General features: G+C 59.8%; 1 protein-coding gene across 1 annotated transcript in view; it reads left to right on the top strand.

The window, feature by feature from the left end:
- The first annotated feature begins 817 nt into the window (after positions 1-817).
- TMEM120B (transmembrane protein 120B) overlaps positions 818-24,472 on the top strand; it is a 33,046-nt gene continuing 9,391 nt past the window's right edge. The window contains exons 1-5 of the mRNA XM_056107131.1: positions 818-988; positions 16,855-16,973; positions 18,330-18,446; positions 21,745-21,804; positions 22,417-22,512. Of these exons, the coding sequence (XP_055963106.1) occupies positions 920-988; positions 16,855-16,973; positions 18,330-18,446; positions 21,745-21,804; positions 22,417-22,512 (461 nt within the window). The 5' untranslated portion in view covers positions 818-919. The remainder of the gene's footprint in view (positions 989-16,854; positions 16,974-18,329; positions 18,447-21,744; positions 21,805-22,416; positions 22,513-24,472) is intronic.

Genomic DNA, 24,472 nt, shown 5'->3' with positions numbered 1-24,472 from the left:
CACGCAAGGCAAACGCCTCCCCTGATGCACTATCCCTCCGGCCCCCGCAGCCCTTATTTGAAACAAAAATGAAGAGGCTAAGGAGAAAGCTCAGAGACCAGGGGCACATATGCCAGGGCCCAAGTTCAAAACCCCCACAATGCAGGACCCTGGCTAGCATCTAGCACCACCAGTTGTAAGCATTACTTGACTGCAGCAGGAGTTTATTTGGGGGTGCTCCCCAGGATCTGCGCTGGGGAATTGCTCCTGCCGGACCTGGGGTTCTCTGGGTGTTTGGCACGGAAAACGTGTGCTCGGCGTTTGCCTCATCTCCCTGGGTCTTCGGACCGAGTGTCACCAGGAGTAGCCTCTCGGCCCCCAACCAGAGCTCGAAAGCCACCCCCACCCAGCCCCCCACAACTTGATAAAAAGAAGAGCACGAGACGACGGCAGAGCGAAGAACGTTCTCCGCAAGGGCCGGCAGGTAACAGAGCGGCCGCACCGGGCTGCAGCGGGGTGCAGCGGGGTGCAGCGGGGCGGGGCGGGGCCTGGCAGGGACACGCCCGGGGGCGGGGCTCCGGGCTCGATTCGCTGGGGGCGGGGGCGTCACCTCGTGTCAGCGGCAGCTGTCAAAGGGAGCGTCGCCGAAAGCCTTGCAGGGCAGGCGCCTGGGACGGGTCCGTGGCCGGGAGAAAAACAGACCCACACGGCGTGTGGGGGACAGCGCCGCCTGTGCGCCGCCCCGCGCGGCCGGGCCCGCGCCCTGGGCCCCTCCCGCCCCGCCCCTGCGCCCCGCGGGGCCGCGTGCGCGTGCGCGGGGCGGGGCGGGCGGCCGTGACGTCACCGCGCGCGTGGCCGGGCTGCGCAGGGGCCGCGGGCGGCGGGCGCGCGGGCGTGGGGAGCTGCTGGCCGGCCGCGCCGCCGCCCGCGCCGCGGCACCATGTCGGGACAGCTGGAGCGCTGCGAGCGCGAGTGGCACGAGCTGGAGGGCGCGTTCCAGGAGCTGCAGGTAAGGGGCCCGGGGCCGGCCCCCGGCGGCGCGCCCCCCGCCCCTGCCGGGGCTTCCCCCACTCGGGGCGCGCGGCGGGATCCCCGTCCCCGCCCGCGCGTCGCCTCCCGGCCTCGCGCTCCGCCGGCGCTGCGGAAAGTTGGTCCGCGGGCTGCGGGGAGGAAAGTTCCAGGGAAGTCCGTGTGTGGGAGGGAGGCCCGAGGGCGCAGCCCCGCGGCCGGGGACTCCGGGCTCTGCCGGTCCCGCATCTCGGGGCGCCCCGCCGCGCCGTGTGGCCGCACCCCCCGCCCGCCCGCAGCCCTCTGCTCCGGGTCCCTGCGGGCCGGGAACCCGCTCGGGGCGGGCGTGCGGGTCTCTGCGCGCCTGTCCCCCGCGACTGCGGGCTGAGTTTGGCGGGTGGACGCGGGGCGCAGTCCTGCACCGCACGGAGGCTGCTCCCGCCGGCCCTGGCCCTGCCCGAGCCAGGCGTGGGCCCGGAGGGCGCTGGAACCGAGCCCCCCGCCCCCCAGCCGATGGCATTGTCGCCGGAACCCAGGGAGGTCAGCGACACCAACTCCTTATCCTGGAGACCCAGAGCTGGCAAGCCTCGCGGAGGGGGAGGGCTGAGGGGTCCGAGGGGCCGCCGGCCACTGTTGCAGAAGCCACTGTCCCTTCTGGGTTCACTTGGTGGAGACACTTGGGCTCCGTTTGTCCCAAATCACTTCCTGGTTGCCCACCTCAACTGAGCATGTTCCCTGCCCACCGGGCTCTTGGCTGTGGTTGGTCCACCTCCCACCAAGGTGGCAAGAGGGAGCGAAAGTTGCCCTCTGTGGTCTTGCCGGGTACCAGGTGGTAGGACCCACGGAGGAGTGAGGGGCTTGGGGCAGCCAGGCAGGACGGGCACAGGCGAAGGTGCCCAGGACCTGAGCTGGAGGACTTGGGACCCATGCAGGCCCCAGGGGACCCTTCTGGCACGGAGACCACTCCGTCACCTCCCAACACTTTGTCCTACTGGGCCTGCCGGCCGCAGCACTAGGGCTCCGAGCCCACGGGAGGTTTGCGGTGTTGAGCTCTGGTTTCCTTTCCCTGCTCTGGCTCAGACAAGGAGGAGGAGGAGGAGGAGGAGGAGGAGGAGGAGGAGGAAGAGGAGGTGGAGGAGCAGCGCTGCAGAGCCATGCAATTAATACAATTAATAGCTGTTGGATGGCAAGTCTTGGCAGGCGGCTGTGCAGAGGAGCCTTTTGGGTTGTTCTTTCTCGGTGTCTCTGCGGGTCAGGTGTGTGAGGGACAGAGGAAGTGGGGTCGCGAGTCCTGGATTTTTGTCCCCTGGTGCCCAACAAGGATGGATCAGGGCCGAGCAGGAGACCCCGGGCCCCTGCAGTGACCGGGCTTGCTTTGGGGACCAGCTGGTCTCTCGGAGGCAGGTGTGGGGTGGGAAGCTTCGTGGTCCGGAGGGACGGGGGTAGGGGGTCCAAATTTGTGTCCGTCTGAGCTCGAGGGGCAGCTGAAGCCCGACTGCCGGATACTGTGGCCACACAGATTCATGGTGCGTTGGCCCCACTTCCTGCCCTGAAGCTTCCCACAGCGCTGGCCTTGCTCGGGCACCTCCGTCTTATCACGGGAGAAAGTGTCTGGGCTGGGAAAGTGTCTGGGAAAGTGTGGGTGCGCATTGGGCCCCCGGGAGTGCGTGGGCCAGCCCGGGGCGCTCAGGCCGGCTGTGGGTGGGCCGAGCCTCTTCCCGGGAAAATGTTCTCTTCACCGGGGTTCTCTGGTCTCTGAACCTGGGTCTTGGGGCTTCATTTCAGATCTCTCTGATGCTGTCTTTTTGGGGGTGATATATAGTGTCTTTGTGTTTTCTCTCTCTCTCTCTTTTTTATTGAATCACTGTGAGAATCACAGTTACAAAGTTGTTCACTGTTGGGTCTCTGTCATGCAGTGTCCCTGCAACAGTGTACACAATGTCCACCAATGTCCCCAATTTCCCTGCCACCCCCTATGGCAGTCACTTTTCTCCCCCCCTTCCTCTTTCCCTCCCTCTCCCCCTCCCCGCTTGGGGCCTTATTTTTTCCATTACAGGAACTGAAGGGTGATCATATTTACCTCTCTTCATTTATTTGTTTTTGGGCCCCACCTGATGGTGCTCAGGAATCACTCCTGGCTGTGTGCTCAGGGGTCACTCCTGGTGGGGTTCACTGGGGTGCCAGGGATCAAATCCGTGTTGTATTAGCTCTCCGGGCCCAGTCTTTATGTTTCACCTCTCTTTATTTTAAATTTTTTTGTTTGTTTGTTTTTGGGTCACACCCAGCTGTGTTCAGGGGTCCCTCCTGGCTCTGCACTCAGGAATTACTCCTGGCTTGGGGGACTATTTGGGATGGCAGGGATCGAACCCGGGTCAGCCGCATGCAAGGCAAACGCCCTCCCCGCTGTGCTACCGCTCCAGCCCCTCACCTCTGTTTTGTTTTCGGGTCATACCCGGTGGGCTCCAGCACTGTTCCTGGCAGTGCTCAGGGAGCTGTGCCGTGCTGGGGATTGAACTTGGGGCTCACACGTGCACAGCCGTCCTCCAGTCCCCGGGTCTCCTCCCAGCACTGCAGTTATTTTCCTAGGAGTGGTGTGATCCCTCACTCACAGCACAGCTGTGCCCGGCCCTCGGCGCCTCCTTTTTATTTTCTTATTTCCATGTTTGCTTATTTCTGCAGCCCCAGGTCGAATTCAAGGCTGAGGCAGGCGAGGCACATGCCCGCCTCACCTGGGTTTCCCATGGAGGTAAAGAGGAAACCGAAACTTCAGGCTCTCGTGGGTTTGAAAGGCCATTTCTCCCAAAATGACTCAAAAGTCAGAATCTCTGGTTTATTTTTTTTTTAATTTATTTATTTTGCTTTTTGGGTCACACCCAGCAATGCACAGGGGTTACTCCTGCTTCATGCACTCAGGAATTACTCCTGGCCAAGCTCAGGGGACCATATGGGATGCTGGGAATCGAACCTGGGTCGGGCCGCATGCAAGGCAAACGCCCTACCCGCTGTGCTATCACTCCAGCCCCAAAAGTCAGAATCTCTGGGACTTTCTAGAGGAAAGGGTTGTTTCCCTTCGACTGCGGTCATCTGTGCCAGGGTCGACCCCAATGCTGGGGCAAGGTCGAGTGGCCGCTGAGACTAAGGTTAGGACCTTTGGGGCTCTGTTCAGGCAGGCTGTCGCATCCGCTGGGGCAGGTGACTTAGGCAGCGTGTCACCTCGCAGGGTGCCCTCCTGGGGGTGACGGGCCAGGGGCAGCCTGGGGCAGCTGTGGGTGCCCGGTGGCCTGTAATGCCTTGAGTGATTTGGGCTTTTGCGATCCGTCCTGAGGCCTCTGTGCTGCTGGCAGAGAATGGTTGGGAAGAACGTAGTTTCGGCACAGCTTGTTAGCGGCCAGAAACGCTCAGGTGGCGGGACACACTCTGTGGCCCAGGGGTTGGACCCTGGGTGCCTGCTTGACCCACCAGCCAACCCCTGCCAGTCAGCCACCAGTCACTTCCCACCCCCCGCTGAAATGTCCCTGAAGCCGACCCTGACCCCAAACCCCAGGGCAGTAAGTGCTGGCCAAGGACTCAGACTAGGCCGTGATGCCAGGCCGGGCTCCTGCACCACCCAGGCATGTCTTGGTGTGCTGGGTGTTTGGTCTTGGCTTTGGCGTTTTTGGGCCCCACCCAAAGGTGCTCAGGGGCTGTTCTTGACTCTGTGCTCAGGGAGCAAGGTAAGGCTGGGGATTGGAGCCGTGTCACCCGCCAGAGTCCCCTCCCAGGCAGCTCTGAGGTTGGCCTCTGCTCCGCCTTGCTCTTGCCTTGCCTGGGACATTTCTTTAGATCAGGGTTTTGGGAGGCCCTGGACTGGTGGGGTGGGGGGTGTCAAGACGCCTGGGTCAGGCCCAGGCTCGGACCAGTCTGTTTTGGCCTCACCTGAGCTTGTTTCTTGATCTGCAAACCAAAGGCGGCCTGCAAACAGCGGGGAGAGCGCCTGGATGCCCTGGGCTGCCCTTCCTGAGGAGCAGAGGGGCCCTGTGTGCTGCCAAGGGGCCTCCTCTCCCCTCCCCTCCTCCTTTCCCCTCCTCTCCCTTCCCTCCCCTCCCCTCCTCTCCCTTTACTTACTCCCTTCCCCTCCCCTGCTTCCTCCCTCTCCCTCCTTTCTCCCCTCCTCCTTTCCCTCCCTCCCTCCCTCCCTTCCTTCCTTCCTTCTGTTTGGGTCCACCCAGCTCTGCTCAGGGCTTATCCCGACTCTGCGCTCAGGGGTCCATCCTGGCGGTTCTTGGAAGCCCCACACTGAGCTCGGCCCACCGTGTCAGCCTGGCGCCAGAGCCTCTTTCCTTGAGCCCCCATCAGCCAACGGTTAGGGCTGGTTCGCATTGCCTCATGTGCTCCTGTACTCATCCATTGCGTAACCTGTTATCAGGACACTGATGGCCATGTCTGCGTGTCCACCCTGGAGGCTGGGACGGGGTTGTGTGCCACCTCTGCCTCAGGGACTAAGAGCAGGGGCCAGGAGGACTCCAGGAAGAGGATCTAATGCTGGCAGGACCAGCTTAAGGCGCTTGCCTTGGGCACAGCACCTGGGTCAGTCCCCATGCCACATGTGGCCCCCTGAGCACCACCAGGAGTGACACCTGAGGACAGAGCTAGGAGGAAGCCCAGGGCACCACTTGGTGCGACCCACCCCTGAGAAGAAAGCCCCCAGAATAAAACACTGGCAGTAAAAAAAAGGGGGGGAAGCTAGGCTGGGTGTATAGAAAATGTTTATTGGGGTTCCCCAACTGTAGGGACCTCCCAAGGGGACAGACAGGGACTCTGTAGCCCCCGTCGCCCCTTTTCCGTGAGGTGATGTGTCTTTGTGAAGTCGTTTTCCAGCCGTCTGAGTACAAGCAGGGGCCGAAGGGATAGGGAGGCATTTGCCTTGCAGGCAGCTTGCAAATCACCTGGTTCCACCCCCAGCACCACTTGTGGTTCCTCAGAATACCGCCAGGGGTCACTCCTGAGCAGAACGCCCAGAATCTCCCCTGAGCACTGCCAGGTGTGACTGCACCCCACGGGCAAGGAAACCAGGGTGAGGTGGGGGTGACCAGGGTCGAGTGGCTGTGCCAGTCTGATCTGAAGGCAGGCACACACCCCGCTAGGAAATAACTGCGTTTCGCTTAGAATGAAGCGAAAACATTTTGTCCGTTTCTGAGTGTTTCCTCCCCAAAAGCTACTGAATTGTTGGGTTATAACTTGTATTTTTTTCCCCGTTTTTTTTTTTTCTTACTGAATTGGGGATCAAACCTTGAGTTTTTCCACCGAGCCAAATCCTAGCCCCAGGGCCGGAGCAATAGCCCAGCGGGTAGGGCGTTTGACTTGCACGCGGCTAACCTGGGTTCGATCCCCGGCATCCCATATGGTCCCCCAAGCACCGCCAGGAGTATTTCCTGAGTGCAGAGCCAGGAATAACCCCTGAGCATCGCTTGGTGTGACCCAAAAAGAAAAAAAAAATCCTAGCCCCAGCCCTTTCAGATATTGATCCAAAACGTACTGAAAAATGAAGAACTTGGTGAGTCCATAAACAGGGCACCTTTGTTTCTGGCTGGGGGTGGTTACACAGCAGTTGGTATTTGCCAAAACCCACTGAACTGTACCCCTGAAAACTGGTGAATTGATATGTAAATGATCCCCCCACAAAGCTGATGTAAATATAAACATTGCCCCATACCAAGGGCTTATATAAACCAGCTGATAATTTACAGATTGGGTGTAATCTGCTGATTAGCATTTTGCTTAATATCTTTATGGAGGAATAGGAATAAATGTACCTGGGATCTCGGGGTATAATCATCGGATTTTCCAGCCCACTGCCTCGCTGCCCCTGGTGGCCTCAGTTCTGTGTTCAGAGTTGAAGGGCTTAAGGTTCGCTTTCCCTGGACTGGTTTGTTCCCTTGCCTGTTTGCCTCTGGGCCGGGCACAGTTCATGTGGGCAGTGTCGGGGATCGAACTCAGGGCCTCATGTTTGCAAGGTAGGCACATTTGCCACCAAGTCATTCCTGGGCTGAAGTATCTTCTTGGGTGAAGTGGCCACTCAGCTTTTCCAGCTTGTTTTGTTTCTTTGGGACACTCTGGCAGTGCTCACTGCTGGCTCTGTGCTCAGGGCTCACTCTTGGAGGTGGTCAGGGGTGATACCTCGGTGATTCCAGGGATTGAGCCTGGGTTGGCTGTGTGCGAGGCAGACGCCTCACTTCCTGCACTAAGAGAGTAAGTAGCCCTTCTCCCCATTTTCGACATGCTGTTTTGTTTTCCGTGGGTGTTGAGTTTGAGTTCTTAGCTGTCTCTTACTGGCCCATAGATGTCTGGTGAGCGATTACGTTCTTCCATTTAGTAGTGACGAGAGTTTCTTTCACTGCCAAAGCTCTTTTTGTTTGCGTGTTCCCATGTGCTGGTTGTTGGCTTGGGGGCCACGCCTGGCAGTGTTTGGGGGCCTCCTCCGGGTACCATACCTGGTGGGGCCATGGGTGCTCGGGATCCCAGGGGCCCCTGGCACAGCACGTGCGCGCCTGCTCTCAGTGTGTCATCTCGTAACTGTTGTGCCATCTCTCTCCGAAGTGCCCGATACACATGGCGATCCTGCAGGTGACTAACCCATATCCTGCCCCGACAGGGGCTCCCCCTCAGCCCGGTCAGGGCCATAAGGTTCGGCCAAGTCGCCTGCCAGGCTCGGGTTTCCCTCATGCTGCGTTCTGGTCAGGTGCCCCAGCACCTGCCACTCTCTTGTGTTTGTTTCGGGGCCACGCTCGGTGATGCTCTGGAGTCGCTCCTGGCAGTGTTCAGGGAAGCCTAGGGGTGCTGGGCTCGAACCGGGCTCTGCTGCACACAAGGCCTCGGCTGCTGTGCTGTCTCTCCGCCGCATCACCCACACCCTTAACTTCGGCTCCTTGGAAAGAACTCTGCATGCGGCGATCCCGTGAAAGCGCATCCCGAGACAGGCCCCACCTGGAGGCCCGGCCTGCCTGCAGCGTGTGTCTCAGCGCTCTCCCGCTCAGCCGCTCCACTGTTCCCAGCGCAGGCCTGACTCATTAGCTGCCTCTCCCCTGGGGCAACAGGGCCCTGGAGGACGGAGAGAAGCAGCAGAGCCCGGGCCTTGGACCGGAAGTCGCTTGTTCACGTCTTTCCTGTGAGCTCAGGGATCAGTCCTGGTTGGGCTCGGGGGCCTTGTGCTGTGTTGGGGGTTCGACCCAGGGCGGCCGCATGCAAGGCAAGTGCCCTCCCTGCTGTGCTGGGATTCTGCTCCTCTCTCGAGCTCTTTAAAATCCAGTGTGGGGGCCAGAGCACTCGTGGGGGGACGGGGTGTAGGGTGTGACCTCTGCAGCCCATGAGGTTCCTGTGCACCGCCAGGAGTGACCCCTGAGTATGGCCCAGTATGATCCAAGAAACAAAAACCAAAACTCCCCCTTCATCGTGGAGCTGAGAGCACAGGGCTACGCCCCGTGTCGTGCAGCCTCTGACCCAGGTCCTGTCCCTGCAGCTAACATGGTCCCCCCAGCACAGCAGGACTGAGTCCTGAGCAGCGGGATGTGGGGGACGCTCGGTGGGGCGCGCCAGAGACAGAAAGGGGCCCGTTCTGGACAGCAGAGATTGGGGAGATCTTGTGGGTGCACCCCTATGCGGGCAGAGTGAGGAATTCCACCTCGAAAAGACATTCAGCGGGGCTGGAGCCATAGCACAGTAGGTTGGGCATTTGCCTTGCACGTGGCTGACCCGAGTTTGATTCCCAGCATCCCATATGGTCTCCCCCGAGCACTGCCAGGAGTAATTCCTGAGTGCAGAGCCAGGAAGAACCCCTGAGCATCGCCGGGTGTGACCCAAAAAGCCAAAAAAAAAAAAAAAAAAAGAAAGAAAGAAAGAAAGAAAGAAAAAAGACATTTAGGGCTGGAGCGATAGCACAGCTGTAGGGCGTTTGCCTTACAAGCGGCCAACATGGCTGACCCGAGTTCGATTCCTCCGCCCCTCTCGGAGAGCCCGGCAAGCTACCGAGAGGATCTCGCCCGCACGGCAGAGCCTGGCAAGCCACCCGTGACGTATTCAATATGCCAAACACAGTAACAACAAGTCTCATGATGGAGACGTTACTGGGCCCGCTCGAGCAAATCGATGAACAACGGGAGGACCGTGACCGTGACTTGTTTCTTGGAGTGAGGCTAGGGGGTGCATGTCACTCATTTTCTGTGAATGACAGTTCGTGTGTGTGTGTGTGTGTGTGTGTGTGTGTGTGCCCGAGGAATGGAGACTCAGCGCATGGCTTGCGGGGACCTGGGTTCTAACTGCTCCTCAGGGCCTCAGGCACTGTAGCCCAGTTGGCGTCCGGGCACTGCTGGCCAAGCCTCCTGCAAGAGTAGTCGGACACAAACACAGCCAGCTTTGTCCGCAGGGGTGTGGCCGGCAGTGTCTGCTGCCTGATGGGCCCGGTCCTGTCCTGCTCTCCGTCGGCGCCCCCGAGCTCGTCCACACAGGCGGCTCTGGGTGCTGGTCACTTGGGTTTGCCTTCCTCGTCCCTGTCCCGCCCCCGCTCTGCCCGGGCTGCGGTGTCCCCCGGGCACGTCGCGGGTCTGGAGCGTGGCAGCTGGGCCTGGGCCTGCTTGCGCAGCAGAATGGAGCCCTTCTTCCCAGCTGCCCGCTCAGCCCCCAGCATGAGGCTATTTTTAGCATCAGTGACTGGATGTGGGAGGCGGCCACGCATGTGGTGGTGCTCCCCGCGCTGCGCAGGGCGGGCGACGCCGGGTCTCCTGTGACATCTGGAGCTTCCGATCCACTGCGGACACGGTCAGAAAGAAAAGGAGCACTGGGGGCGGAGCAATAGCACAGTTGGGAGGGCATTTGCCTTGCACGCGGCCAACCCGGCTTCAATCCCCGGCATCCCATAAGGTCTCCCGAGCACCACCAGGAGTAATTCCTGAGCGTATGAGCCAGGAATAACCCCTGAGCATCGCTGAGTTGACCCACCCCAATAAAAAAGCAAGAAAGCAAGAGAGAAAGAAGGAAAAGGAACAGCCTGGGGTCTAGAGAGATGGCACAACAGGCTTATGTGTGAGCTTTGCATGCAGAAGCCCCAGGGAGCCACCTCTGAGCACTGAGCCAGGAGTAGCCTTTGAGCACTGCTGGGTGTGGCCTCCCACGATCATGATCACGATCATCCTGTTGTTTGTTGATTGCTTCGAGCAGGCACCAGAACATCTCCTTCGTCCTAGCCCCGAGATTTTAAAAAGTCCCATAGTCAAGGCTCTTTCAGGGTTAGGAGAATGAGACCCATCATTGTTACTGGTATTTGGCATATTGGGTACGCCACGGGAGTTTGCCAGACTCTGCCGTGTGGGCAGGTTACATTCGGTAGCCTGCCAGGTTGTCCAAAGTAAGAGTGCACCCCCCCCAGACAAGCAAAATAATGGTTGTCTGAAGAATCCATGTGGGTGTCAGCCCGATGGGACTAGACCCCGTAGAAGGTCTCCTGTGCCGATGGCTGCCCCAGGCCACCCACCAAGACCGATTAGCAAAGAAGAGACGGGTCCCCTGTGTGGCTGGTTGCACTCTCGGACGCACGGCTGTGACCATGCGGTGACAGTCACTGCGAGGAGGAGGGAGGTGGCCTCAGACCTGCCCTGTGACACTCGCTGTCAGCCTGGGGGGTTGGGAGCAGGGGCTGGGATGCGTTTATTGGTCAGTTTGGGGACCCAGACTCTGCTCAGGCCAGTCCCCGGCATCCGTGGCTCAGTCAGGTGCAGGGCACGCACTGGACCCTGGGCCACGCTCCGTGCCCTGGACGTCGTTCTCTCAGTGTCTGTGGCAGACATTCTTCACAGGGGGCCAGGAGGAGAGGCCCAGAGTGTCACCATCCGCGTGTGTGAAGCGGGAGAGAACTCGGTCTGCGGGAGAAACACAGGGGGCCCGTCCAGCTGCCCACACTGCTGAGACTCGGGGCCCCTGAGGTCCCAGGGCACAGACTCGAGCTGAGCTTGCCAGGACTGGGGCGGGGAGGAAACTTGGTCTTCTCTGGGTTCAGTTTGCAGTTTGGGGGCCGGAGAGACAGCTCGACGGGCAGAGCACGGGCTGTGTGGCCGGGATGCCAGGCCTGGCCTCTAGTGCTGCATGTGCTCCCCTGAGTACCTCCCGGAATAGCCCCTGAACACTGCTGATGGACCCCAAAACTAGGAGGGAAGAAACAACAGTCTCAATTTGGAATGATGAAGTTCTCTGGACAGACATGGCCCCCAGGGCCGGTGCTCCCTGGCTCTGAATTGTATCCTGTACGTGGGTAACAAAGTAAAAGCTAGAAAAGTTTTATTACAAGTGGAGACTTTGTCAGATTTAAATGATTGAGATGATGGATTTGTTATGTGTTTGTTATGTTGTGTTTCTACTACAATTCAAAGAGAGTTGCGGAGTGAGACAGTCTAGGAAAGACAAGGACTCCTTTCTATTTTTTGCTTTTTGGGTCACCTCCTGCGATGCACAGGGGTTACTCCTGGGTCTGCACTCAGGAATTACCCTTGGCGGTGCTCAGGGGATCATATGGGATGCTGGGAATCGAACCTGGTCAGTAGCATGCAAGGCAAACGCCCTGCCCACTGTGCTATCACTCCAGCCTCAAGACAAGGGTTCCTAAGAGAGATCCGTCACTTTCCTGGCATGAGGTGGGCTGGCAGAGACTGGATGTGGCTGGGAGATGCCCCGATGGGGAGCAGAGCACGCCAGGGGTCCGTGTTAGCCCCCCCGACCCCATTGTTTGCCACGTGCTGACAGACTCCGAAGGGTCCTGGGACAGCAGGGACTTGGTGTCCACCCTCTGGGAGAAGGGCAGACTCAGATAACAGGGAATCACAATGATGGAAAGGACCCATGAAGGTGAAATATTGTGGCCAGAGCCGCAGTACAGTGGGTAGGGCACATGGCAGTCCCGGTTCATTTCCCAGCACCCCATATGGTCCCCGAGCACCACCAGGAGTCGGCCCTGAGCCCCACAAACCAGAAACAAACAACAAAGCAAGATACAGAGCGGAGAGCTCAGCCTTCAGGGAGGTGGAAGAGTGGCACTGAGGCCCCCCTGCCCCCAGTCCACTAAAGCTGGCAACAAGGGTCCGCAGGTAGAGCAGGGAGGCTCTCATTTGCATGTAGCGACCCACACTCCATCCCAGGCACTGCATCGGTCCCCAGCACCTCCAGGAGTGAGTGATCCCTGAGTACAGCCATCGCAGGCTCCCCCCCCCCCCCCAGGAGAACTAAAAATAAGCCTGTCCCCTCTGGCCCAGTCACCCCCATCCCGGCCCCCAGAGGCAGGCGAGGATCTTACTCAATGCTGACTTGCTCGTCTCGGTTGGCATCTGGAGACACCCGGGGTGTCCAGCAGGAGGGGGATGGCCTGCTACAGCACGGCCCATCTGCAGCCTGAAACAGCACAGAAAAGAATGGAGCGTGGGGCAGGAGCGATAGCACAGCGGGGAGGGCGTTTACCTTGCACGCGGCTGACCCGGGTTCGATTCCCAGCATCCCATATGATCCCCCAAGCACCACTGAGAGTAATTCCTGAGTGCAGAGCTGGGAGAAACCCCTGTAGGGGCAGGAGCGATAGCACAGCAGGTAGGGCGTTTGCCTTGCACGTGGCCGAACCAGGTTCAATTCCCAGCATCCCATATGGTCCCTTGAGCACCGCCAGGGGTAATTCCTGAGTGCAGAGCCAGGAGTAACCCCTGTGCATCGCCAGGTGTGACCCAAAATGCAAAAAATAATAGCACAGCGGTAGGGCGTTTGCCTTGCGTGCAGCCAGCTGGCCGAGCCGGGTTCAATTCCTCCTCCTCTCTAGGAGTGCCCGGCAAGCTACCGAGAGTATCTCACCCGCGCAGCAAAGCCTGGCATACTACCCACGATGTATGGAAACACAGTAACAAGTCTCAATAAATAAATAAATAAAACATGGGGGGGAGGTTGGAGTGATAGTACGGTGGGGCCAGAAGCCGACCTAGATTTGACACTCAGCACCGGACGTGGGTCCCCATGCTCCCCCAGGACTTAACCCTGAGCGCAGAGCCTGAGCACAGCTGGGCATGGGCTCCCCCTACAAAAACAACCACGGAGAGTGTGCTCGAGGGCCCATCTGCTGGACATGCTCTGCACCCCTCAGGGGCCTGTGCCAGCCGCCAGCTGGTCGGCCTCGGCTGGCGACAGTGGCGGGCAGGTGCCACCTGGCTGCTCTTCACTGTCCTTGCCGTCTCTTTTGACTCGTGCCCCTCCCGGCGACCTCGGGATGGCGCCCGCTCTCAGCAGTGACCCTGGAGAGGTGAACCTTTAGCTCCAAGTGTCTCGGCCGGTGAGGTGGAGCACATGACCTTCTGTGGGTTTTTCTTAGACTTAAACACACTGCTGTGTGTGTGTGTGTGTTTGTGTGTGTGTGTGGGGGGCACACCTGGCTGTACTAGAGCTTCCTCTTAGCTCACTCCTGGCAGGGCAGAGGGGACCTGAGGGGGTGGCGAGGATTAAGCCACGCTGGCCGTCGGCACGGCAGATGCCCAGCCCCTGGTGTCGCAGTGCATTTTTGTTGGTCGAACCTCAGCCTGCGGAGATCGGACAGCCTGGGGCAGGGCGTCTCGAGGAGGAGCGAGCGGTCAGCTGGGCTGTCCGTTTGGAAACGGGGTGGTGAGGTCTCCAGGGACCCAGCGTGGCGTGGCTGGGAATGGGTCAGCAGGCTTGGCGGTTGGTTGGGGCCACATGATTCTACTTCCCGCTTCAAGGCCCACGGACCGTGGACCTGTCGCTGTACATTCCGCTGTGGAAAGGGAAGGAGGGCCGAGTAGTCTTTTTTTTTTTTATTGCTTTTTGGGTCACACCTGGCGATGCACAGGGGTTACTCCTGGCTCTGCACTCAGGAATCACCCCTGGCGGTACTCAGGGGACCATATGGGATGCTGGGAATTGAACCCGGATCAGCCGCGTGCAAGGCAAATGCCCTACCCGCTGTGCTATTGCTCCAGGCCCCCCCCATTAATTTTTAACAAGGAAAATGTCTGCATGTTTTCCTTATGAGATTAAATATTAATTTACAGCTATGGGAACCTGCCAAGCACTTGGCATCTGGCTGTGGTGGGCTTGTGTGTCCCAGGACTGACCAGCACCCTGCCAGCAGGCGGGGGCCCCTCTGTATGGACTGTCACAGTGATGACCACACAGCTGCTCTGGGACCGGACCCTTCCCACAGCCACAGTCAGTGCCACCGCCGCCCGCCCACCATGAGCAAGCATCTCATTCCCCCGCAAGTCTACCCCAGAGATGCCGCTGGAGTCCAGGTGGAGGGGCGCCCCTCAGGCAGCTGGCCCGGACGCTTTAGACACGTCCTTGTTAGGAATGACCCAAGTTGAGGATCTTTCTAGAATAAAGGCAGCTCTAGGGGCCGGAGCAGTAGACAGTACAGTGGATAGCGTGCCTGCCTTGCGTGCGGGCAACCCGGGTTCGATCCCAGGATTCCCATATGGTCCCTTGAGCACCACTAGGAGTAATTCCTGAAGTGCAGTGAACCAGGAATAAGCCCTGAGCATTGCCAGGTGTGACCCCAGAAGCCAAAAAGCCCCCCAAAAGGCGGCTATGGAGACATGTGCAGAGAGTTGGCTCTGAGCCCAGGTGTGGGGCCTGCAGAGGCCGAGCTTTGGCCCTGGGTCCTGGCACCCCGCCCAGCTCTGAGCAGCAGTCCCCAGAGGCCAGGGCAGGGGCAGGCAGGCGCATTTGGAGAGGAGGGTCAAGGACCCAGTGTCTGTGGCGGGTGCCCCGGAAGCCCCAGCCGGCACTGCTGTGCCAGGGACATGGCCCTTGCGAGGTGCCTCCGGGTAGAAGAGTCTCATGGGGTTTTTTTTTGGCTTTTTCTTGGTGTGTGTGTGGGGGGTCACACCCAGCGATGCTCAGGGGTTACTCCTGGCTCTGCACTCAGGAATCACTCCTGGCATTGCTTGAGGGACCAAATGGGATGCTGGGAATCGAATCCAGGTTGGCCGCATGCAAGGCAAATACCTTTTCCGCTGTACTATCACTCCGGCCCCTCGTGTGTTTTTCTGTCATGGAAAAACAATTTCTAGTGCTGGAGAGGTAGTCCAGTGGCAAGAAGTGACCCCTGAGCATAGAGCCCAGAATAATAACCTGGGTGTCAGCCAGATACCAAAAGAGAAACAAACTCAGACGGGCCATGAAGAAAGTGGCTGTGGGGCTGGAGCCATAGCACAGCGGGGAGGGCGTTTGCCTTGTACGTGGCCGACCTGGGTTCGATTCCCAGCATCCCATATCGTCCCCCGAGCATCGCCAAGAGTAATTCCTGAGTGCATGAGCCAGGAGTAGCCCCTGTGCATTGCCAGGTGTGACCAAAACAAAAAATAAAATAAACAAACAACAACAAAAAGAAAGTGGTCATGCTGTGCCCCATGCCATGGGCGAGCCCCCTGCACCCCAGCTAGCCGTGTCTGCGCGCCAGGTTGTGGGCTGGCTGTGGTGCTCGCCTGGGGCTGTGCTCCTCGCCACTGTGCTCAGCACACTGGCCGCAGCCCAGAGGGAACTTCCCGCCCTGTCATGTGTGCAGACCGTAGAACCGCGGCCGTCTGGAGAGGTCCGTGCAGCGACACCGGGGCTCGCAGACTCGGCGTTGGCTTGTGATGCAGGCGCAGTGAGCCACTGAGCCTTTCTCGTATGCTTGGACGCCTGCGGTGCGGTGGGACTGACTAAACGCCGAGCACTGCCTGCAGGAGAACTGCAGAGGTGTTCCCACTTGCACCCCGCCCTCCTTTTCTTTCTTCTTGGGTCACACCTGGTGATGCACAAGGGTTCCTCCTGGCTCTGCGCTCAGGAATTACTCCTGACGGTGCTCGAGGGACCATATGGGATGCTGGGAATTGAACCCGGGTCGGCCACGTGCAAGGCCAACGCCCTCCCCGCTGTGCTATTGCTCCGGCCTTTTGCAGCCCCCTTTGCACCCGAGAAACGCAACACGGATGAACACGGTCATGATGCTTGTAGGTTGTGATGGGGTGGAGTTCGGGTTATTCGGTGGCTGTGCATTCAGAAGGCTCCAGGCTTGACTTTGACAGTCAGGAGCATCTGCCGCTGTCTCCTGTCGCTGTGTTTCTGCCCCACTTGCGGCCACAGCAGCCATTGGGGCGCCACCTGCAGGGTCAGAAGCTAGGGCTAGATCTGATTCGGTGGCAGTGAGAATTCGTCTCGCCAAGGTGCCACTCAGTTTTCTTTTTGGACCCCCTCAGCGGCCGTGCTTGGGGGGCACCATTGCTGCTCTTGTCTGCAAGCTGGGGGAGGGGAGGTGTGGCCGAACGACTCCCAGCCTATGACCCAGGACGCTTATGGCCCCAACGTGAGCTTCATGCCCTCATCTGAAGCTGTCGGGCCCTGGGACATTGGCCAGCCGTGAATCACGTGACCATTTGGGCGGGGGAGCTGTCAGCCCTCCTCAGAAATCCTGGACGCAGAAGTGACAAGAGGAGGCGGTCGGTGCCGTATTTGTTCCCGGCAGAGGGATGGACTCTAGGTAGAAGGAGCCTGGCGGTTGCTGAGCGCACAGGACAGGGGCCAGGCTGCATTTTCCAGTTCTTTACCTGGCAGTACTCAGGGCTGACTCCTGGCTCTGTGCTCAGGAATCACTCCTGGTGGTGCTCAGGGGACCCTACGGGATGCTGGGGATCGAACCCTGGTCAGCCACGTGCCAGGCAGACGCCCTCCCCGCTGTGCTGTCTCCGGCCCCTGCCCCCGTTCTAAATGGTCGTAGTTGCTCTTGGCTGTCAGACTGTGACCTGGGTCCTCGCATCAGCTGACACAATCCGATGCGGACCATGACGCCTGCGCCCTGCCGGGCTGCTCACCCCCCAGGAAACGCACCGGATCTACAAGCAGAAGCTGGAGGAGCTGACGGCCCTGCAGACGCTGTGCAGCGGCTCCATCTACAAGCAGAAGTTGCGGCTGAAGGATTTGAAGCGCTCGCTCCAGAGGTAGGGGGCAGCTGCAGAACCCTGCGGGGCTCTGTCTGGATGCCCAGGGCAGGGTCTGAGCCGCGACACCCTGGTCCCGGGAGTGGCCTCTGAGCACTGCCCAGCGTGGGCCCAAACCCAAATCCGAACAGACAACAAAACCAAAACTGTCTTGAGCAGAGAATGGAAATGTTCTCGGGAAAATCACCCAGGAGTAGTTTCGGGCGCCCCTAGATCCAGGGGCTTTTAGGAGTCTGGTTTTCCCCGCCAGGCTGTGTCTTGCAATGGCTTTTGATGTGGCGCTGGGCATACTGTCCCCTTGTGGTCATGGACATGGGCACCCGCCCACAGAGCCGCCGTGAGCTCCGTTGGCTGGAATGGGTCACGGTACATTGGGCAGACCTGGGGAGTGGCGGGTGGGCCTGGGACAGAGGGGCTGTCTGGAAGGGGTGCTGCTGGCCGGTGAGACCAGGTGCCAGGATTAGTGCCCATTCCTCAGGGCTTCATGGAAGGGGAGGACTCGAGGGCTGCTCTGTTTCCCTTGCCAGGGGAAACTGAGGCTCTGAGGGGCTTGGCCCAGGTCTCTTCGTGGCCTTCAGTTCCCACCTCAGTTCTTCCCTTTCCCGGGCCAGGCATGTGGCTCAGTGATCGAATATTGCCTTGCATGCGTGAGGCCTCGAGTTCAATCCCTGGTACTGTAAAAAATGTATTTCAGTGAAAAGGTTTTAATGGTTTCATGCTTCCCTTCCCCAGCTTTGGTGGGGAAGGCTCCCCCTAGCACCCACCAGCCCTGGGTGACCATGTCGGGGCCGGAGAGTAGTTGGGTCTATCAGGACTTGAGAAAGACGTGGCTGAGAGGACGGAGGGGGGTGTGGGAACCGTGGCTCTGCCCGGTTCCGTCTGTCTACAGAGTGGCACCAGGCACGCCCCTCTGTCTGCCGGGATGTGGTGGGTGCCATCCAGTCCAGTTACTCCTTTGGGGGTGGGGGGTTGGTCCTCACCCAGCAGTGCTCAGGGCTATTTCTGGCTTCATGCTTTGGAGTGACCCCTGGGGGTGGGTGACAACCCAGCACATCACATGCAAGGTCAGGGATGAAAAGAGGGTCAGAGGCTGCCACGGGCAGGGCCAAGTGCTGGTGACCCCGTCTCTGCCCACCCTGCAGTTATGCCCCTAGTACACCTGGCGAGGTCAGCCTGTTACCTCCGTTTTCTTCATACCCCTGGGAATAAGGGGCCAGTGTGCCCCCCACCCCAGGGCGACAGTATCCGACACAGACAGAGGTGGGGTTGGGGAGCAGCCGTGAGCCTGCTCCGTGCTCCCACATTCCTCCCGGGCCTGAGCTGCACTCCCTGCTTCTGTGCCCGCACCCACCACAGGTACAAGCGCCATGGCAGCCGGGAGGAGGCCGAGCTGGCCCAGCAGATGGGCACCAACATCAAGGAGCGGCAGGACGCCTTCTTCGACATGGAGGCCTACCTGCCCAAGAAGAACGGGTAGGCACGGGGTCGGTCGGGCCGGGGGTGGGGGCATCACAGCCCCTGAGCAGCTCGCCCCTAGGGCACAGGCACTTCCTGAGCGCCTGCCGTATGCCCAGCTGCCCACTTGCCTGCAGTTGCCTGCTCCTCAGCGCGTGAGCCGGAGCACGGTCCCGAGGCAGAGCGGGCATCGCGGCCAGGTGGCTGGGCCCGGGAGGCCAGCACAGGACATTGTCAGTCTCTCCGGCCTCCCTGCCCAGGTGCCCCATCTCTAGGTTAAGGTTAGGGCAGGTGGGTGGGGGGGGATCCCAGGGCTGGTCCTCATTGGGCCAGATCATGTCACGTGACCGGCTGTGCCCCAATCAGAACCTGCCCTGGAGCCTCTGGGAACCGTGCCTTGTGGGGCACTTGCTTTTTTTTTCCCCCTTCCTTTTCTTTTTGGGTCACATGCTGCGATTGATGCTTGGGGTGACTCCTGGCTCTGCACTCAGGAATTACTCCAGGCGGTGCTCGGGGAACCCGATGGGATGCTGGGAATCGAACCCGGGTCAGCTGCATGCAAGGCAGATGCCCTCCCTACTCCGACCCCAGCTAGGTGGTTGTTGTCATAGCTGGGTTCGTATAACTTCTTGCTTTTTTTTTCTGTTTTGGGGACACCCCCGGCGGTGCCCAGGGCTAAATCCTGGCTTTGCTCGGGGATCTCTCTTGGCAGGCTTGGGGAACCCTATGGGATGCGGGGATCAAACCAGGTCAGCTCGCCTGAAAGACAAATGCCCCATCGCTGTACTGTTGCTCTGGCCCCGCAGTGTGAACCATGGGTAGTGGCCCTAGAATCCACTTGCTGCTAAAAAGGATCCAAAGCCCTTTCTCTCTCTTTTTTTTTCTCCTTTTGGGTTCCACCCGGTGATGCACAGGGGTTCCTCCTGGTTCTGCGCTCAGGAATTCCTCCTGGCAGTGCTCAGGGGACCATATGGGATGCTGGGGATCCAACCCGGGTCGGCTGCGTGCAAGGCAAACGCCCTCCCTGCTGTGCTACCGCTCCAGCCCCCCGAAGCCCTTTCTCTCTCACAAACTCTTCCCCTTTGGAGCCAGTTAGATGTCACTGCCTGCATGAAATGTCCCAAACCCCCTCTTGGGGGGGTCAGCTGCAGATCAGTAACCCTTCACTTTGATTTCTCTCCCACTATGCAGTGTAGAGGTGCGTGGGCACGGGGGGAGCTTCCTGGGTCAGTGAGGGTCTGGTGGCCCCTCCTAGCTGTCTGCTTCACCCCCTCCCCTGCATGGCCAAGGCTGGTTCGCCGTCACCTTCTCAGCAAGAACCGGGGCAGGATGGTGGAATATTTGTATTTTCCCAGCGATGCCAGACACACACCTACCCTGAATCACACTCAAGCCTCACACCCAGCGTGAGTGTGTCCCGCGTTCATGTCCAGAAGCCATGGGCCTGGCTTTCTGACTGCTGTGTGTCCCCAGGGAGCAGACAAGGCCACTAGAGACAGTTGATGGGGGCCTGGGGCAGAGTTATGGGGGGCTGTGGATGGGAACTGGGTGTGTCCTTGTGGGAGGGGTAATGAACGCATCCTAGAATCGGGTAGTGGTGGTGGGTGCATAACATGGTGAATGCCCGCAGAGCTGGTACTTCGAGAAAGGGCAGAAGAGGGCGGGCTGGGGGAGGAGACAAAGGTGGATCGCCCGCCTCGCGTCTTGTGAGGCCTTGGATTTGATCCCCGTGCCTCAGAAGACTAAAAATAACTGAAACAGAAGACTGGTATGGCATGTGAGTTATATGTTTAAAAAAAAAGGAGGAGAGGAGTTGGGGTCCTTGCCTTACATGCAGTAACCCTGGCTCCACCCCAGCGCCACGTATGCCTCCCTGAGCACTGCTGGGAATGAACCTCAAATCAAAATAACAACAACAAAAAAGCTTGCTTTCAAGCCTCAGTAGTTCTGGAGTCCACTTCCGGCGGTCTGGGGCTGGGGCCCGGGCCTCCCGCTGCAGAGCCTGTGCTCACCCTCCTCGGTCAGTTTGGAAGAGCAAACCGGTGCACACGGCAGCTTCCTTCATGACAGCCAGACGCTGAGACAGGCACGTGCTCGCCAGCCTGACACAGTGCCTGTGCTGTGGCCGTAGATGGTGGTCAGCTGCCGTGGACACAGGACAGAGGGATCCCGTGCAGGGGCCCTGGAGCTGAGAAACGCATCTGGGTGACCCCCGGGCGCTGCTGGCAGGTGTCACCGCACGTGACACGCTGTGCTCCAAGTCCCAGAGCCTGGCATCATGCCCCTCCCCCGCCACTGGGAATAACCAGGGCAAAGATAGTGCCAGGGACAGTTGGGGGCTGCGTTCTGCTTGTCGGCGTAAAGACCAACATGTGGGCCAGGGCAGGGTCCAGCGGGAGGGACTGTAACTGTGCAGAGACTATGACCTCTGTACACTCCGGCCCTCCAGGTGTTTTATTCGTTCTGAGGGTCAGTTTCACGGATGTGGAGGTTGCTTAAAAAAAAAAAAAGCTTCATGTCGCACACTGACATCTTGTGCACTTAAGGAAGTTGTGCCTTGGTTTTAAAAAGCCCTTTGGGCTGCACTGATCGTGCAGGGGCCAGGGCGCCTCCCTCGCTCGTGGCCAACCCCAGTTCTATCCCCGGCACCACATGTGATCCCTCGAGCCCCAGCAGGAGTGATTCCCCGGGCAACAGCCTGATACGGCCCAAACCCATCCCCCCAAAAAGTAAAAAGAGTTTCTTTTTTTGAAGGATCACGCCCAGCATGGTCAGAGTTAATTCCAACTCCGCTCAGGGACCATCATGTGGCTCTCGGGATAACGTCATCCTCCCACATACAATGTCGTTTCAGGACCCTGGGCTCTCTCCAGCCAATGAGCCCTTTCAGTTTCGCTCAGGGCTTACTCCTGACTCTGTGCTCAGGGATTACTCCTGGCAGGCCAGGAAACCGTATGGGATTCCCAGAACCGAACCTGGGTCAGCTGCGTGCAAGGCAAGCGCCCTACTCGCTGTACTGTCTCCCTGACCCGTAAGACCCTTCTTGAGTTAACAGAGCTTGTATCCACGCTGTCAGTTCATTGGCTGGCGCTGAGAGCTGCAAGGGAGTCTGGGAAATAAGGTCTCTCGGCCAGCTAAGGGGAAATGGGTCACGGGTCACAGTTGCCACTCTCTCGTTAATCGCTGTTCTCTCCCACTGTGAGTTGACCGTGCAGCCTGACATGCTGTCGTCTAAAGCGGCAGTTGGTGAGTGTCCAGCCTGTGGGACTGTCCGGGGTTGCGGTGGCTCAGGACCCACGCGGGCCTTTCCTTCCAGGCTCTACCTGAACCTCGTCCTTGGCAACGTGAACGTGACTCTCCTGAGCAACCAGGCCAAGTGAGTACCTCTGTCCGCACTGGCCCCTCGGCACCCAGGCGCCAGGCGTCAGCTGGGGCTTTCTCGGAATTGGAAAGTTCACGGGCAGAGGCAGAATACTGGGCACCTGCCTGGCACACAGCCTTTCTGAGTTCCATCCCCGGCACCCCAGATGGCCCCCTGAGCCCCACCAGAAGTGATCCCTGAGTGCAGAGCCAGGAGTCAGCCCTGAGCACCGCCAGGTGTGACCAAAAACCGGCCATTAACCGTGGAGGCTCCGGCTGTGGCGCTGGCCTCGGACGTGCTCCTTGTGGGGGAGCCTCCTGGGGTGGGGGGTCCCTAATGTTCTCAGTGTTCTGGGGCTCGGGATATTAGTTTCTGGGGAAATGGCCCCTTTTGCTGCCTTCCACGCTTGGGAAGCAGGTCTCAGCCCTCCCCGACCCTCTCCATTTCCTGAGGGAGCTGGGCTACTTCCCTCCTCCGGAGACCCTCACTGTCTATTCCAGTCCCTCCTCAGTGACACCGGAGGGTCCCGGGGCTGTGGGTGGCAGTATGGCAGAGGGCCCGTGTGGCTGTGGCCGCTGCTCCTGACCGCTCGCCCTGCGGCCTTCGTGGGGGCGCGTCTCGCTGCAGGTTTGCCTACAAGGACGAGTATGAGAAGTTCAAGCTCTACCTGACCATCATCCTGCTGCTGGGGGCCGTGGCCTGTCGCTTTGTCCTTCACTACAGGTGAGGGGGTGGGGTGGGTGGGCGGGGCCTGTCTCACCTCCAGAAGGCTCAGTGCCCTCAATTGTGTCAGTGGAGAAGGGCCTTTGGCCCCCCAAACCCACACACACCCCTCCACGAGTAAGTACTCAGAGGCTGCAGAATGCAAAGTGGTGTCCGGGAAGGAGTAGAAGGATTGTGGCTTCCAGGCGAATGTAGACAGTGTTCCACGAAGTGCAGAGAGAAACCCATCACGAAGCCCACGTGGCCCAGGGTCCCGCTCGGAACCTCCAGAGCAGATCCACGGAGGGTGGCCAGGGGCTGGGCAGGGCAGTGGGGGACACGGGGAGAGACTGCTGATGGAGGTCGACTGTGGGGTGTTCTGGAGTTAGTGGTGGCGGAAGGTTCTGGAATGAAAGAAGTGCTTGCTGGGCGCCTGCCAGCAACTGTGCCAAAGACACCAAGTCGTGGACTCCATGGACTGGACTCTGTGTGGCGGGAACTCGGGAAGAAGAGGAAGGAAGGAGAGGGAGTGGGGAAGCCCTCGCCTGCCGGCTCGTGGTGTGGATTTGGGGTGCACTCCGGGGCGCGCAGCCTGGCCCGCAGCCCTGCCGTGAGAGCAGCAGCTGGAGCCGGGCTAGCGGGAGGCCGGGGCGCAGGCGGCGGGCAGTGCCCCGGTTGGCTGCTTCCCCAGGCTGCTGCCAAGCACGCCTTGGGCGTTGGGCCCACATGTCAAGGGTTTATTTCCTGCCTGACGCTTGATGGGGAGGTCAGTTGTTGGTCTGGCCTGGCTTTAATGCCCAAACAAATGGGTCTTTTAGGCCTTGGGTCTGTGCCCATCTGGGGCCTGGGGCCTGTGCCCGCCTGGCGCCGGCAGCCTGCGGCCTGGCCCGTTTCCTGGAGGCCAGCGGCGGCCATAGCACTGATGCCTGTTCAGGGCCGCACTCGTTGGGGAGGTTCTGTGGAGTGACCAGATTCCTGGTGGGGCCCTCGAGGGGCCCCGAGCGCAAAGCCCAGGTGTATGGTCAGGGTCTAAACTGAGTCCAGGGGCTGGAGCAATAGCACAGTGGGGAGGGCGTTTGCCTTGCACGCGGCTGACCTGGGTTCAATTCCCAGCATCCCATATGGTCCCCCGAGCACCGCCAGGAGTGATTCCTGAGAGCATGTGCCAGAAGTAACCCCTGTGCATGGCCAGGTGTGACCCAAAAAGAAAAAAAAATAAACCGAGTCCAGCTGGTGCGCATTGGCCCAATACCCCATCCAGTCCGTCTTCTCTTAATGGGGACGCGGAGGGCACCGCCAGCCCCCCTGGTGTTTGAGGGGTCTGGCACACAGTGCTGAGTGTTCCGGGCCACTGTCATCTTGTGGGGACCACATGACCTGTGAACGCCTCGCGCAGTCTTGCCCCAGCTTGGCTCCTGGGCACCGCCCGTCAGGCATGGCCACAACTTCAGAGCTGGGGCTGCGTGTCCAGCACTGCCCCTTGGGCTGGCTGCCTTGCATGGAGCCCTTGAACCCCCCTGCATCCACTCCCCCATCCCCGGGACCACCTGCAGGCCCAAAGCCGTGTCCCTGGGAAGGGCTGGGCGGGGGATGAGCTAGGGGTTTGTGGACTCGGACTTACTGGCCAGGAGATGTTGTGCCCCACCCCACCTTCCCCAAGCCTCAGTTTCCTTTGCTGTAAAGTAGGAAGTTGCCATCCTGTGGTAGTTTGGGGTCCCTCCAGCGCCCAGCAGCGAGCTGGGCCTAGTGTGGCAGCTACATGAGGGTCCTGGGGGGTCGATGCCAGGAGGCCAGTGATTTCCTCAGTCTCAGGCCTGGCACGCTCGGTTGCTCCTGGAAGGACAGGAAGCGGCTCCTTCCCTCCTCCAGGGCCGCCCAGCCCTTGGCATGACTCGAAGGGGCATTCTCGGGTGTGCGTGTCCCCTGGCCTCCCCGACCATGAGGTCAGCAGGGGAGGTAAGAGACGGTGCAGGGGGAACGG

This window comes from Sorex fumeus, unplaced genomic scaffold, assembly GCF_029834395.1.
Source record: "Sorex fumeus unplaced genomic scaffold, SorFum_2.1 ptg000155l, whole genome shotgun sequence".
NCBI lineage: Eukaryota > Metazoa > Chordata > Mammalia > Eulipotyphla > Soricidae > Sorex > Sorex fumeus.
The sequence above is the reverse complement of the archived record's forward strand: the minus strand, read 5'-3'. Positions and strand labels throughout refer to the sequence as shown.